Source organism: Anabas testudineus, chromosome 14 (genome assembly GCF_900324465.2).
Source record: "Anabas testudineus chromosome 14, fAnaTes1.2, whole genome shotgun sequence".
NCBI classification, from domain to species: Eukaryota; Metazoa; Chordata; class Actinopteri; order Anabantiformes; family Anabantidae; genus Anabas; species Anabas testudineus.
Genome location: NC_046623.1, coordinates 2370263 through 2387212, shown reverse-complemented (window position 1 = coordinate 2387212; position 16950 = coordinate 2370263). Strand labels below are relative to the sequence as shown.

At 41.2% G+C, this 16950-nt stretch overlaps 1 protein-coding gene across 1 annotated transcript; it reads right to left on the bottom strand.

The window, feature by feature from the left end:
- Window positions 1-502: 502 nt before the first annotated feature.
- On the bottom strand, window positions 503-15946 carry kptn (kaptin (actin binding protein)). Its single transcript, XM_026372177.1, has 12 exons — window positions 15639-15946; window positions 14599-14681; window positions 14407-14491; window positions 14268-14322; window positions 14010-14088; window positions 13359-13432; window positions 4356-4462; window positions 2772-2876; window positions 2624-2687; window positions 2396-2531; window positions 1881-2054; window positions 503-1303 (listed from the first exon to the last, which is right to left on the bottom strand). Exons 1-12 carry the CDS (start codon window positions 15838-15840, stop codon window positions 1148-1150), a joined length of 1320 nt encoding a protein of 439 aa, XP_026227962.1. The 5' UTR covers window positions 15841-15946; the 3' UTR covers window positions 503-1147.
- Window positions 15947-16950: the final 1004 nt, after the last annotated feature.

Genomic DNA, 16950 nt, shown 5'->3' with positions numbered 1-16950 from the left:
ATGTTTCATACTTGAAATACTTCTATAGTTTAGCCAAATATGTCTTGTTTAGTTCTTGATTCTTCTTTTACTCCTTCTCACAACACCTCAGCTAAAATGATAAGATTATATGATGCTATAATATTCCAATAAATGTGTGTGTTGAGTCTGGTCTCACATTCAGCCCTAAAACCTATTTATTATTATTTGTTACAAATGAATATAGGAACATTATCATTATATTATTATGAGTTGACATAAAATCAACTGCTTTGTTCATGAAGTAGTTCCTGAATTGTTTGTCTGACTTGGCACAGGTTCTAGCTTTTCTTTATCCGTTAACACTGTTAATTCAGTTTAACTCAATTTTATTTGTATTGCGCGAATTCACAACAGAAGTCATCTCAATGGCCTTTACAGTGCAAGGTTTAAGCCCTTACAGAGTATAATTATACAAAAATTATAAAATGATATAGAAAACCCAACAATTCCATTTGAGCAAGCTTTAGGCAACAGTGGAAAAACTCCCTTTAGAGGAAGAAACCTCCAGCAGAAGCAGACAACTGTCTTCTTCTTCTTCCAACTGTTAATGGACTGTATGGCAAAAAAGCCATTTAAAGATTCAAAGAGGTCACATTACCCACTGTTACAGCCTTTTAGAGAGCAAACAAATAATCAACTGAGAAAATCCGCACATTAATCTATAATTGGAAAATAAAACTCTTAGTTGTATCCCTATAGAATAGACCAGAGGTGTTAACCTGTGTGTGCAGTTCAGTAATAGGCGTCACTCTTCTAAACTGTGGTCAGTTGGTAGAGAAGTTGTCTGTGAACCACAGGATCAATGTTAGGACCCCCACTATCTCCTGGCCACATGTCGAGGTGGACAAATCCCTACAGCAGCACCATCAGCTGTCCAACCACAGTTTTAACACAAGGAGCAATGAAGTACATCTACATCAGTATTACATTAGTCAATCAGAGAGATGGATTAAACAAACAAAAACTGACTGTGGACAAACACAAATGTGTCATTTAATATGTGCCCTTACTGTACACTGCACTGGTACAGCTCATCTCCCTGTCAGGAATACATTCCCCTTACAAAACCTTGCACCTTTAAATAACTGCTAGGACTTACACATGTACACAAAATGCACCGCTTTGCTTAATTTGACAGTGAACACTCTTCTTTCTTAGCTGGAGCATCTTTCTCCTCAGTGTCTGTAGCTTTGGCTGAGTCCAGCTCAGAGCCTGCCGTCAGGGCCGTCACCTTCTGGGTGAGCCGCTCCAGGACCAAATCAGCAGTGCTGGTAAGACTATGCTGTAAAGACACAAGATAAAAAGAGATGTATAGTATGTAAGGCCCGGTGTGAGCAGGACAGCTGGATTCATTCACTGGGAAAACGTCACTTCTGAGTGACACTTTAGACCTGGTACAGTTGTTGTGTTTTGCGGAGCTGCTTTTGAATACGCAAAGCTGGGTGAATGGTATTGAACAAAGGCTAAAAAACACTCATTTAAAATGGAGAAAAGCCTGAGATGAAGCACATTATTGAAGCACTTGTTCATTAGGTCCTTACTAGACCTTTGTGTTGGATCTCTTCCAGTTCACAGGCTTTTGTGATGAATGGAAGTTATTGATCAAGGGAAGAAAGGAGACAAGGTAAAGTGCCTATAAAATCACCTCTATTCATTCCGCTGCAATTCCTGCTGGTGCTCAGTAGAGGGTGGGAATTCGCTGGTTTGCCTGTACTGTAAATACACCGTTTTCTCCATTTGACACAGCTCTGTGTTTACACGTGACTCACATGAGCTTAATGTTAATGTTAATCCAGAACAACAACACTGAAGCACTGAAGCAGAGGACCCTCTCACAGTCACACCTTTCTGCTACATACCTGTAAGATATGCAGTCCCTTTAGAGTGAGGACAGCCAGCTCTCTCAAACCATCTCCAGTCAAGTCTAAATAGATGATAGACAGCAAAGGACTCTTGAAGCTCCGCCTCCACTGCAGTTCAAACTGGCTTTCTGATCCGCTGCCTGTCGGGTGGAATTTGTAACACAGAAGTTCCTGCAGGAAAGAGAGGTAACACTGAACATCACCACATCGTGCCCAAGTGTTGCTCTATTCTGAGGCCTTCTGTCGTTTTATTTGTCTGCTACAGCCCTCGGTGTCACAGAATTTCACTTGTGTCTATCGAATCATTAGTGAGTCTGTTCTGTACTGGGTGACGTGATATTTCATAATGATGAACACAGGCATTGTAGTGTATTTTGACTCAATCCCACATACACTGTTCCTCTGACAGAAATAATCACCAGTGTAACAGATTGGTATTTAACCACGGCTGCAAATAGTGCAGTTCCCTACAAATGCAGCATATTCAGTAAGCAGTAAAGAGATGCTCAGACCTGTCCATACGTTCCCAACAGCACCTCCTTCTGCCCGTCAAAATCCAGGTCAATGACTAGAGCACAGAGCACTGCATCCCACTGATCACTCTCTGAGAGGCACATGGAGCGAGACAAACCACACTCATGGACATCTCTGAAACAGCAAACACACACAAATCAACCACTGCTTTGCTTTGCCTTAAAGGAAGGAAAAGGAACAAGGAGGAAGTGTAACAAAAGTCTGACCTGTAGACAACCGCCATCTCAATAGTGCTGGTCACTAGAAGGTTGTAGCCTTGTATTTCCACAGCTGAAACAGTAAAGAGACGAAGAGAGAAGTCAATGAAGAAATGACATTGAAGAAGAGAGAAACAGTGATGGAGCAGTAACATACTTTTCTCTCCACTGGGCTCTTTGGGATCGCTCGGACAGCTCAGAGGGAACAGCAGCACTGTGGAGATTGGACTGTCAAACTGGACACGCCAGCTCTGCAGAACCTCTGATTTAATAATTAAAAAAAACAACACACACACAAACATACAAATAAAACCTATTAGTTAATAGTATTGTATATTAATGATGATGAGAAATAAACTATTCAAGACCAGTTTTCATATATATTTAATAGAAGCAAGAAAATTTAATGTTTGCATTTATTTCTCTACACTGTCTACATCAGTGTAACATAATTGGAGGTAGGTCCTAATCAGTGTACAGAGGTCTGACTGTAGTTTTATAGCATCCAGAGTATTGTTTATATTGTGGAAATATGTATGTATGACAGAATACCCTGTAATACAATGTGATACATTATGTTATGTTACCATATAACGTAACCAAAGAAGACAAAGAGCAACAAACACATCCAGTGTGTCCTGTATTGTGTCCTCAATTTAAATAGGAAGTATCAATTACTTTCTACTGAATCACAGATCATTTGTTTTTTTGTGTCTGATTTTAATTGGTACATAATACAATCAGAAATAAAAGAAGGTGTTAGCACTAAGGCTGACTACCTTAGAATAATGTCTGAACACCAACAATACAGATGTTGTTGTTGTTGTTTTTCCTTCTTCCCATTCTGTTCATAGTGTAAAGTTTTTTGAATTCTTCTTGAATTCACATTACATATACATACACACACACACACAGATAAAAACATAAATTATTACCGCTACCATGCTATGTATTTGTAACAAGTGAAATCAAATACAAACAAACCACGTACAGCTACTTTTAAATGAGCTCAATCCATTTATTTAGTGCTAATATTGGCTTTTATTCAGACGACAGTGATGGAGGACAGCACCCATTTTGCCACATTTGCTGCCACTTCTGCTGTTTTTCTAGCTCAAGTAGAAAATACTGAAGTGAGCAGAAACTACTGAAGTTCCTAGAACATGTAGAGCAGAGGTGGACAGTTGTGATTTGCTATTCCACTGTTTTTCCTTCTTCTCTGCTGTTTTCAAATTCAAAAACTGTGAGCGTTTGTTTACACTCCATGCTTTTGCAAAACAAGACAATGCCTGCAATTAACCAATCATGAGTGACAACCCTGGAAGTATCCTCCAGCCCTGGAATTTCATTTAGGTTTCCTTCCTGAGTGGAAGACAGTGGAAACAAACCAGCAGAACCTGTGACAAAGTGGAACTGTTCAGTTACAGTATGGGTCGGTATATTTCTGTAGTGGATTAAGTTAATTGTTGATATTAGGCAACGATGGAACAGCCCTTCTCTGGGAGCTGTGCATATGTGTACAGATGTTTTTGTTGCACCTGGATCAAATTTAATTTTTATTCTAGTTATTTGTGCAGTGACCTCATTTAAAAAAGTGAACCTGATAAAAACACTCAGCCAGTTTCAGGAAAAACACCAGTTTAGACATAGAAGTCCATTAGAATCTGGTTAAAGGCACAGACACATGACGAGTGGAGCATGTTTAAATCTCAGACATCCTTCTGTATTTGGTTCCACTCACCTGGCCCACTCTGGTTTACCAAGGCCAGTCCTACACAGCCATTCTGACAGCCAAATGCAGAGAGTCGCCGGCCACCAGCGATGCTCAACATATCCAACCACAACACGCTGTGAGGAGGAGGAGAACACAACATAACAGTTAGGATGAGGAGCCATACATACAGTTACAGTATGTATGTAGATGTATTTGATTAATGACAGAAGACCAGCGTACTGATGCCACAAGGGCTCTTCTCTTTTGATGAGAAGTATTTGTTGTTTATAATAGGTTGTTGTTTATACATATTTAGTTATATATATTTGATGTGAAACTCATGATGCACATGATGTGTGACTGCTGGCTTTACTTTGGGTTCTGTCAAAAATGCTGCACTAATCATGAAGCAAGTAATAAAACTGTTAGAGTAAAAAGGATTTACTCACTGATTTATAATTTTCTTATTACAATGTTACTTCACTCATAAGGATAATTTCTTGTTTTTTACTTATTGTCATTATGAAGGATACATGTGTGTGTGATATTTAATCCTGTAAGCAACAAGAGCATGTTGTACTGTGCTGAAGCTGCACTTTGCACACAGACGGGAAACAGGAAAGGTCAGGAAAGGTCAGCGGCCTTGAAGTTGAAGAGTTCTTGTTGCTATACTCCTATAAGCAGTGTTTTATCCTTGTATGGAGTTGTTTTTCTTACAAGTGTGTTATCTTTCTATGGGGTTCTTTTTCTTGTAATATGATCACCATTTAACCACACCATACACCCACATCTGTAACTTCAGGGTGTGTCTCATCTTTAATAAAAAGCTTGTACAAAGGGGAGACGGACGGAGTCGGAGGTAGAAATTCCTGGGTGAAGCATTTATGATGCTAAGATCTCAGGCCGGCTCCCCTTGCAAGTAAAAAGGCCGAGCAGTGTCCTTGTTGTGCTTTATTGTCTTTGTCTCTCAGCGTATGAAAAGTGTTGTGGTTATTTTAAACCCGACATAAACTTGGTCCTTCGAGCCGGATCTCAACAGTCGACGTCGTGGGAGGAGGGTGACGGAACACCGAAAGTCTGTCGACAGCCGGATGTCTAGGACGTCCGTCAGAAAATCCTGGGACGTGAATTCGTTGCTGGGTCGGTGAAATAGGTCCTGATCCTCCCCTCCATCGGCGTCGATGACGAGTTCCAGGAGACGGACAATACAGCATCAATAAGTGAGTAATACGCGTAGGAGGTCGAGTGGGACCGGAATTTAAAGCCACTATAAATTTATGAATTAGTGTATTTTTAGAAATCACTAATTGGTCGAGTGGGACCGGAGATTAAAAGCCACTATAAGTTCATGAGTTAGTGGAGATTAAAAGCCACTATCTAGTCGAGTGGGACTAAAAGCCATTAATTTGTAACAGAAGTATTACCGGTTGTTGTGAAAGAGTGTGATTGTGAGTATGAGTGTCACCAATTGATGTGGAAGCAGCAGCACTGGAGGAAACCTAACGGTGATAACTAATCCAGTGGTCTGTTGAAGTACACAGTGTGGTGAATTAAGGCCATAGTTTAATAATGGGGAAAAATAACAGTAAACCTGCCTTGGAAGGCGATGAGAAATTCATGGAAAACTTCTCGCCTGGCAGTACTCAATATTAGAAGTTGTGGAAAAAGAACCATGACTTTGATGGCAAATTGACCGAGTCATCCTGTAACAATCTGGTAAATAAATTAAAAATTGAGGTTGCTAGCGCCTCTGATAAAGTAAAACCAAAAAAGCAATTGCAGTTATTAGAAGCTACGAAGTGGAGAGAGCAGGCAGAAAGGAGGAAAGGAGACATTCTGAAAAAACAAAAAAAAAGAAGCAGGGAGAAGCTGCACTGCAGGCGGCTGCTCTTGTGAAACCTGATGAGGAAACTGTAGGGCCAAGTGCAGGAGTCAGACAGATTTATGAGCAGCAGAGACAAGCACAAGAAGATCGGAGCCGTGTGCTAAATCTACACAGATTACTTCAGGCTGTAGAAAAACAGTTACGTGAAGAAGAAAAGAGACAAGCCTCCCCAATTTCCTCCCCCGTGTCATCTCGTACAAGACAAGCAGCTGCATCCTCCTCGTCCTCCCTATTAGCCAAAACATGCTACCCAGATTTAGGACCATTAAAAGAGCAGTATGGAATAAAAGATGTTAATTATGACTGCAGAGATTGTGGTCCAACATCAGACTCACCTACTCCAGGAGAGGGTGATGGGATTTATCCTATGATAGAAGTAGCTAATCCACATTTTGGAGCTCCAGGACAAAATGAGGGGCGGACAATGAAAGTTTACAGACCATGGACAGATGCAGAATGCACTGAAGCCTGCAAGACACTGGGGGATCCAAAGGTAGACCCAGAGGGATGGGTGGAGCGACACAAGCAATTAGTCAACTCTTTTAGTCTAAATGGATGGGAGATTGAACAGACTCTCAAGAAATCTCTCACATTTAATTTTGGAAGGGTAAGAGCAGGTTATACAGGAAGAAACGGTCAGGGACAGATATTGTCTGCAGGGGATCAAGCTCTGCAAGCACAATTGCAGTTGGTGCACGATGCAGTGAAAGAGACATGGAAGAGAACACCTGATTATGTGAAGATTTCACAATGCAGACAGAAAGATAATGAGGATGTGTTTGAGTTCAGAGCTAGATTAGAGGACACATTTAAAGATCACAGTGGGCTGCAAGAAGATCAGGCTCAAGATTCTCCCTACCAACAACAGCTGAAGCAGGCTCTGATGGCTGGTTTCTTGCCTCAGTTGTCAGACTTCATAAGAAAACATAATGTGAACCATCGTACTGATGGTGTTCAACAAACTATGAACTATGCCCATCATGCACAGGAAGTCATTAAAAAGAAAAAGAAAAAAACTGCCACAGCAGCCTCTTTTGGGTTATTTGGGATAGATGAGGGAGATGATACACAAGTCTTCTTCCAGGGGACCCCATATGGGAGGGGTCGGGGTAGAGGAGGATTTAGGGGTAGGTCAAGGGGGCGGTTCCCAGACAGACCCTGGCAACACCCAGGGCATGATCGATGCTTTAACTGTGACAAGTCAGGTCACATTGCAAGAAATTGCCCTGAGAGACCTAGGGTCAGACGACTTAGAGAGTATGACAGCCCCCCCACAGACAACCCCTCCTCATATTGACTAGGCCCTCTAGAAGACACAGAGAACTCAGATGACGGTGATGGAGATGAAGTTGACCATGATGCCCTTGAACTGTTAGATCTAACGATCCCAATTGAGACACATCTTAGTTTACAGCACGCAGCTCAGGTCCCGTTGAGAGAGCTCTGGGTGCAAGGAACTAAGGTACAGTTTCTGTGTGACTCAGGAGCCGACCGGACCGTGCTGCGAGATAGAATACCGGGAGTGGGATCGTCTAAAGACAAAATAATGGTGCGCTCAGCTAATGGTCAGCTTAGTGTCAGTTACTTCTCCAAACCATTAACTGTCAAAGACTTAAATACAGGAAAACAGGAGAGTGCTCAAATTGTGCTATGTCCTGAGTGTCCTGTGAATCTTCTAGGGCGAGATTTGATGACTAAATTAAAGATTTCCATAGTACCAACCTCCAGAGGTATGGTGGCTATGAGCATTCAGAGTGTAGAGGATACTTTTGTAGCAGAAGGGCTAGAAGTGTATTACTACTGGAGTCTAGATTTGCCCAATCCAGACCCGGCTGAAACAGGAAAATACCTGTTATCCATGGCCATGGAGGATTTAGAATCCTCCGTCAGAGCCGATACATTAGATTTAGACCAGTACCATGTAACACTCAGATACAAGAAGACACCAGGATCAGATGTAGAATATGATAAAAGAATCAACAAACTGGGACCCCAAAAGGTGACCCTCAGCCACCTGTACACAGACAGGCAGGGATTTGCTGGGTGTTCAGCTAGATTGACTCCTCAGGCATATAAACAGTTTGCAGTTTGGGGCTCTGTGCCACACATGTCACTGATGAAACCTGAGAAAGCTGATTGGAAAGACGTTGGACAATTTGTAAAGAGAGCCGTAGAAATTACAGCATGGCAACAATTGCCTGATGGGTGGTCAATGGACAAAGAGACAAAGTCAATATACCGGAAAACCCTAGGGTGGGTGGTTAATACCACTCCCCGAACACACCTTGAAAATGCAAAACAGGCTGGCACGTGGTACTCACAGCAGGGAGAGCCAGATGATGATACAGAATGACAAACACTGCTGACAGAGGTACCAGAAGAATTAGCTGAGGTGCCTACCTCCTTCTGGTCCAAAGGTAAAACAGATGTAGGCCTAATGACCACTGCTAAACCTGTAGTCATTAAACCTAAAACAGGCTATAGGCCCAGAATAAGACAATACCCATTAAAACCAGATGCTGAAGAAGGCATAAAACCTGTAATCAGTGATATGATAAGAGCAGGCATCATTGTTGAAGCACCAGATTGTCAATGTAACACCCCCATCTTTCCAGTGAAAAAAGCTGAATTAGGAACGTGGAGAATGGTGCAGGACCTGAGAGCAGTAAATCAGGCTGTTGACAGCCGAGCACCCTGTGTTCCTGATCCACACACACTGTTGAACCAGTTAGAACCAGATAAACAATGGTTTACAGTAGTTGATCTTAGTAATGCATTCTTCTCCATCCCAATAGCCAAAGAATCACAGGGATGGTTTGGTTTTACCTATCAGATGAAAAAATACACTTATACCAGGCTACCACAAGGATTTTGTGATAGCCCCACAATCTTTTCACAAGAAATAAATAACTGTTTAGCAGACTTTGACATACCAGAACACAGTCAGGTTTTGGTGTATGTAGATGACATTCTTATAGCATCAGACACAGAACAAAACAACAAGCAAACTGCAGTAGCTCTATTTAAACACCTTCACAGAACAGGGAACAAGGCCTCATTGTCAAAGTTGCAATGGGCAAAACAACGAGTAACGTTTTTAGGACATGACTTAGTACCTGAAGGAAGGCTACTAACAGCAGACAGGAAGAAATCCATCCTAGATGCTCCAAAACCACAGACAAAACAACAGATGATGCAATTTTTAGGATTATGTAATTATTGCAGGTTGTGGATTCCGAATTATGCTCAAATCACACAGCCATTGCTAGATCTCATCTATCAGACACCCATGACAATGAAACAGGAAATCTTGTGGACCCCAGAGGGAGAGGAAACCTTTACCTTACTAAAACAGGCCCTCGTAGGGACAACAGTTTTAAGCTTACCAGACTATAAGAAAGAGTTTGTGCAGACAGTAGATTGTAAAGAATCATTTATGACTTCTATGTTAGCACAGAAGGTGGGAGGCAGATTTAAACCAGTAGCATACTACTCAAAGAGACTTGACCCTGTGGCATGTGCACTACCTACATGCGTCAGAGCTGTGTGTGCTGCAGCCTTAGCGGTGCAGGCCTCAGCAGAAGTTGTCTTATTCCATCCATTACGGTTGTTGGTCCCTCATGCAGTGGACATGTTATTGACTCAGAACAAAATGACATTTTTGTCACCTGCACGACACCTGTCTGTAATATCTACACTTATGTCTCAACCACACATCACTGTTCAGAGATGCACAACACTTAACCCCTCCACACTCATTCCATCTCCTGAGGATGGAGAACAGCACAGTTGTGCTGAAAACACTGAAAAGCAGTGTAAACCAAGACCAGACTTAACTGATGTAGCTCTTGATAAGGGAGAGGTTTGGTTTGTAGATGGGTCATGCTCTAAGACCCCTACCGGACAAACACAGACAGGATTTGCAATAGTGACACAAGACACTATAGTGAAAGCAGGCAAACTACCGTCACACTTCTCAGCCCAGGCAGCTGAGATAGTTGCCCTCACCCAGGCCTGTAAAGAAGGCCAAGATAAAGACTTAACAGTTTACACAGATAGCCAATATGCTTTTTCAACACTTCATTTCTTTGCTGCCCAGTGGGCAAGGAGAGGTATGACCACCTCTACAGGGAAATCAGTAGAACATGCAACATTTTTAACAGCACTTTTAGAAGCTGTACTGCTACCAAAGACTTTAGCAGTTTGTAAATGTGCAGCACATACAAAGGGTAAAGACCCAATTTCTAGAGGAAATGCTTTCGCTGACAAAATTGCTAAAGAGGCAGCTGAAGGAAAGCATGGCATTTTAGTGCTCACAGTGCAGGACACAGAAACAGCGACACCATTTGATTTACAAGTTCTTACAGACATGCAGCAGAATGCACCCACACCAGAGCAAACTTTATGGGTAAAACACGGAGCAGTTAAAGTAGATGGCATCTACAGAATACAAAATAAACCATGTCTTCCAAGAAGCTTGTTCCACACCGCCGCAGTTTTGAGCCATGGGCCTTGCCATGTCTCAACAGGAGGGATGGTGAAGGTGGTGGAACAACATTTCTATGCTCATGGTTTTAATACTTATTCAAAAAATTTTTGTAGAGCTTGTTTGATATGTTGCAAACATAATGTACAGGGGAATGTGCGACCTAAAAGAGGGCAATTCCCACAGGCAAAGCATCCATTCCCGTTCTTACACATGGACTTTATAGAACTAAACAAATGCAATAACTATAAATATTGCCTTGTACTGATCTGCCCCTTTTCTAAATGGGTAGAGATCGTACCAAGTAAACATGCCGATGCATTAACTGTAGCTAAAGCTATATGTAAATACATTCTACCAGAGCATGGGATTCCAGAGGTCATCTATAGTGATAATGGAGCACACTTTGTGAATGTCATCATAAAACAGATGGCTATACATTTGGGAATCACTTTAAAGAACCATTGTTCATATCACCCCCAGAGTGCTGGGTTAGTGGAACGGACAAATGGCACAATCAAGCTAAGATTGAAAAAGACTATGGAACAAACGGGAAGACCATGGCCTGAATGTTTGGATTTAGTAAAGACATATATGAGAATAACTCCTACTGGAGACGGGTTAACCCCGTTTGAGATCATCCATGGGAGACCTTTTGTACTCCCCATCTTCACAGATGTGATAGAAAAGCCAGAAGACACTTACACTTTAGCAGATTGGATGTGTAGAATGTTGAAAGAGAAAGAAGTTGTAAATGCAAATAATCTGCCAGATGGTGATTTGTCTTCACAGGATTCAGCTATTAAGCCAGGTGACCAGATCCTGATAAAGGTCATCAAAAGAAAGAACTGGTCCTATCCAAGGTGGGAAGGTCCCTACACTGTCCTGCTCACCACACCCACTGCAGTGAAGATAGCAGAACGCGCCACGTGGATTCATCAAAGCCACTGCAAAAGAGCAATTCCCCTGGTTGGCACTGCGTAGGGGTGGAAGTCGACCGGTACCAAAACCTTTGGTCGCTGAAGAAACCAACTGATCCCCGCGTCCCAGCTATGGCACCAGGGGTAAAACTCATAGCAGCAATATGCACTGTCGTGGTAGCTGTTCTCTTTTTTCTGTATGAGACAGGACTCCTTACTGGGAAGCAGCCAGACAACGGACCAATCCACCACAACCTAACTAAGCGATGGACAACTACGCCGATTGAGGACTGGGCCTGGAAAGACCTGAACACTGAGCATGCACACCCATTTGAGACCAATATGTGGTATCCTTATGCCAAAGTTTTAGCCAACTCCTATAACAGCCTTACAGGTAATGAAGAACTTGCAAAAAGCCATGTCAAGTGACCGGCATCCCGATCCTGCCCAGGACTGGTTGGAAGGGCTCATGTCGGGATCTTGGTGGCATTTGCTCTTAAAGTTATTAACACCACTGATTGTGTTCATTGTAACATTTTTCATATTAATGTCATGTGTAGTTCCATGCCTTCGAGCCATGGTACGGAAGATGTTACAGACTACTGTGATTAACTACATGTTATTACAGGCTTCTGATCCCACTGTACTCCAACAGAACCAAGAACTGTCTCAAGATCAGGACATGGATACTCACTAGCTTGATCAGTATGAGGATGCTATGTAATGATGCATGCATTGAAAATAGGAGACTAAGTGATGTATTGTTGATGCTTCATAGTGAATCCTTATAATGACAAACAGGGGGAAATGTTAGAGTAAAAAGGATTTACTCACTGATTTATAATTTTCTTATTACAATGTTACTTCACTCATAAGGATAATTTCTTGTTTTTTACTTATTGTCATTATGAAGGATACATGTGTGTGTGATATTTAATCCTGTAAGCAACAAGAGCATGTTGTACTGTGCTGAAGCTGCACTTTGCACACAGACGGGAAACAGGAAAGGTCAGGAAAGGTCAGCGGCCTTGAAGTTGAAGAGTTCTTGTTGCTATACTCCTATAAGCAGTGTTTTATCCTTGTATGGAGTTGTTTTTCTTACAAGTGTGTTATCTTTCTATGGGGTTCTTTTTCTTGTAATATGATCACCATTTAACCACACCATACACCCACATCTGTAACTTCAGGGTGTGTCTCATCTTTAATAAAAAGCTTGTACAAAGGGGAGACGGACGGAGTCGGAGGTAGAAATTCCTGGGTGAAGCATTTATGATGCTAAGATCTCAGGCCGGCTCCCCTTGCAAGTAAAAAGGCCGAGCAGTGTCCTTGTTGTGCTTTATTGTCTTTGTCTCTCAGCGTATGAAAAGTGTTGTGGTTATTTTAAACCCGACAAAAACACTATCACTTCCACTTACTCTTTCAATGTTAAAAAATATTGTTGAATCATGTATCACATTTTATATTACACATGGCCTCTCTTTTCAGTTTTATCTTTCTACTTGTAATCATGCTGTTGCTGTTTTTAAAGTGCTCACTATATTGTATTTTGTGTTCATTATGGGATGTTTGTTTGATTTGAGAATAAAATAAATTGAGTTGTACAGGAAAATTTGATGAGCCAGATTAACCTAGAAAAATAAAAAGTAACCTGACAAGATGCTGCTCGTCTAAGGTACCACAAACAAACAAACAAAGAGCCACATAAATGGCTAACAGGGCGAACGGCATCAAAGACTAACTTGCTGGGCAGCTGTTGTAGTTCAGGGAAGAGTCTCTCCACTGGCTGCTCTTCAAACTGGTGGAGTGAGGCGTTCTGTTGGAAACACAAGAGTCAGGTTAAGTGATGCTCTAACGCTCTGAGATCTCTCTCTCAGCCCTGGTTTGCTGTCTCTCTACACTGTCTGCTGTCATATAAAAGCAGAAAAAAGCTGGGTCGAACTCCATCTACAGAGTAAGATCCTGTGATGTGTTCAAAACATTGTTATTTCCACTTTTTCACACACAGGCAGACAATGCTAATGCACTTGTTATTTGGCATATTTAACTATAAAATACTATAAAGATATTTAGTACTTGTTTGTATAAATGTCTATACATTTTTTATGTTTTAATGAATCTACAAAATGTGGTTGGTTTTGAAAAGCAAAACATCAGTACAACAACTGGTATACAGCAAATAAATACAATTAAAAATCATTTTAAATACATTTCAGAACACATTTAAGCATATCTTAATTTGCAGATAAATAAATATACTAATAAGGAATTGGAATGTTTTGATCAAAATCATCTCTCTCTCTCTCACACACACACACACACACACAGACACACACACACACAGACACCACAGACACACAGACACCACAGACACACGTTCATTCAGATCTGACCTCCTTGTATAGGTGGATCCTCTGGTCGTGGCCGCTGAGCAGGAACACCGTCTCACTGCTTTCGCCACTGCACTGCACTCTGACAGAGAGAAAAGGTTGCTGCGGTGTATTCTCCAATCAGCTGATCAACATATCAGAGCTCCGTCGGAGGAGTTCTTACACGTCATTTATAAAGCGACATCAGAGCAGGAGCAGAAAAATGAATGTTACACAGTAACAGATTATCTACAGTGAGAACAGTGACGGCATTTTACTCACTCAGTGTGGTACAGCTGGAAGGGAGTAAACTGCAGCTCCAGATTTAGACAACTTTCTGTTCAGAGAGACACACTTACATCAGCATGGGAAACATCTGTTAAAGTGAGGGCCGTTCACATCTGGATACCATTTCACTCACGTGCAATAGACTCCAGGTTGAACTCGGAGCCGGGCTCATAGTCACAGTAGATATTGAGGAACGGAGTGGCTTTGTCCCCAGAGTCCTGCAGGTGATCAGCAGAGCAATGTTTCTGTCACTGTAGAAAATATTCCCAACCCTCACTGTAAACTGTCCACATGCTATGACTCCTGGGTTTTAATATGAGAATACCTTGATGAAGGTGATGCCCACCACCAGGCCTCTGTTGGGAGGAGACTTGTTGAAGGCATCAATTGATACAATCTCTGCATCAACTAAACAGAGAAGCCAGTATTAACAAGCAACCAACAAATATGGAGGACAACACCTTTGCAGCATAAGCTTCAAGGTAAAATGATAAAGATAAAATATTGATTCCTTCTCTTTGGGAGTGTATCTAATACTGAACTATTTCAGGTTTCACGCTGAATCTAACAACAGCAGTGGCAAGACAAATGTCATGGTTTTTAGCATTCTTTTGTCATAAAATGTGATCTGCTAAAATAATAACAAATAAAATTCTGATCTTTTATGTCTTTATTGAGAACAACTCACAGAGCAAGTGGAAAAAGTATGTGAACCCTGTGAATAATGACCTCAAATTAGCATAAGTTAGGATAATTAGTTTGTATTTGTGGACTAGAGCTAATTCCACTGACAAATCACTAACTTTTTGAGTTTGCTCTGCACAAGACGAAAACACTTATGTGAACCATGCCTCGCCAAAAGAAGTTTTCAGAGGATCAACAATCAAGAAGAAAAATACGAAAGAGGATTTCCTGTCCTGCTACTATCTGAAAGACACTGGACAGAGAGTGGTGAAGTGAAAAGCACTGCTAACCCAAAAAAAAAAAAAAAACATTAAGGCTTATATGAATTAGACCACAACACGACTGGAGATCCTATCCAAATCATACTCACAGACAGTACAGAGGTGGAAGTGTAATATTGCAGGGATGCTTTGCAGCAACATGCCATATTTGAAAGAAACTTGAATTCTGCTCTCTACCAAAAAAATCCTCAGGTCATCAAGCACAATGGAGCTGTGCAGCATGACAATGAGTGGTCTATTCAAAGTCTGGCTGCTAGATTTGAAGATCTGAAACTGTTTTGTATGACATCTCATACATCCCATCTGAGTGTAAGACAACTGCTTTATTACTGCTAATATGACCGAAGTATTCATGTGAATGCAGCCTTTTGTTTAGGCAGCTGATGGTGGTTCGTGTTACCTGGTATGTAGGTGAACTGAACCTCTTTGGCTACAGGTCGGATCTTCTGCTGCAGCTCCTGGTATCTGAAACACACCACCTTCCCTTTGAGAGTGGCCGCTAGCAGCTCCTGCTCCCCGGCTTGACACAGCCCGTAAATGTTACTCTGCGACGGGAACCGGCTGAAACTGTCCTCTACGAAGGGGTACGACTCTCGGAGCATCCTGCAGGAAGAAAGTGAACTCGCTACATTTAGAAGAAATGTCCAAAATTCACAGCCGGCATAGCTGCACAGAGGCTGACAGTTCCTAAACACTGTCCTCCATAACTTCAAGCTAACGCAGAGGAGGAAGGACATTTCCGGTCATTATTTCAAAATAAAGCCAACACTGGCCACAAACCCTATGCTTATTATAACGCTTGACCTAGCGAAAGATACTATTATTTTGAAGAGTTAAGACTTCCAACTACACCGAAGGAACAAAACATCCGGGTTATCATTGTCACGTTGACTTCAGCGCTCATAAACAATAACTTTGATTTGTTTTATAGAAGTATAAGAGTTTCGTTCATATTAAAGAATGCATCTCCTATTTCATCTAAGTCTTTTTGCTTTTGTTTTTTTCTGAGGTTTATGTTGTATAAACAGCAAAAACATCTGCACGGCTGATATCTTTTTTTTAATGATCTCTGCGTTGATTGTTTTTAAGCATACTATCCTAAGACAGAGGGATTTAGGTTTTCAGGCTAAAATGAGACATACCTAGTAAAATTAAACGCTTTTTGACTTGAGTGTGACTGCGGGGTTAATGCAACACGTAGTTTGTCTTCTTCGTGTTGTAAATGGTAACAGAGCTAAAGGACCGTGTGCGCACTTCTGCCATCTACAGGTTTTATCTGGAACTTTGTTTTACACATCATCACCAACTTGTTGCTATTTATATATTTTATCTCTGCTCACACGTTGTCTTCTTAATGCATTTTATTTATACACATTAATGACTCTTTATCTCTCTATCTCTAATCTTTATCTTTATCAGAATACAGACAAATAACACTTACATACTCAGACAGAGATAGTACAGATACTGCTACAAAACCACGACACTGTATGTGATAAGATTATGTATTTCAGTGAATAAAACAAACCATTATATCAGATATATTATTATGTCTTAGATTCCTTATCAATTCATCTTACTATGAACATGTTATTGTGGCATTGTGTCCACCAGATGTCAGTGAAAACTTACTTGTGAAGGACAGCAGCATGGCAACATACAGTTTGACATAAACTTAAAGGCTGATCAGTTAAAAAGATGAAAAGCACATT

Coding starts and splice junctions, on each gene's coding strand:
- kptn (XM_026372177.1), bottom strand. CDS start 15,840: ATGCTCCGAGAGTCGTACCCCTTCGTAGAGGACAGTTTCAGCCGGTTC. Junction 14,682..15,638: donor TCAGTTCACCTACATACCAG/GTAACACGAACC, acceptor TTCTCTGTTTAG/TTGATGCAGAGATTGTATCA. Junction 2,877..4,355: donor GGTAAACCAGAGTGGGCCAG/GTGAGTGGAACC, acceptor TTATTAAATCAG/AGGTTCTGCAGAGCTGGCGT.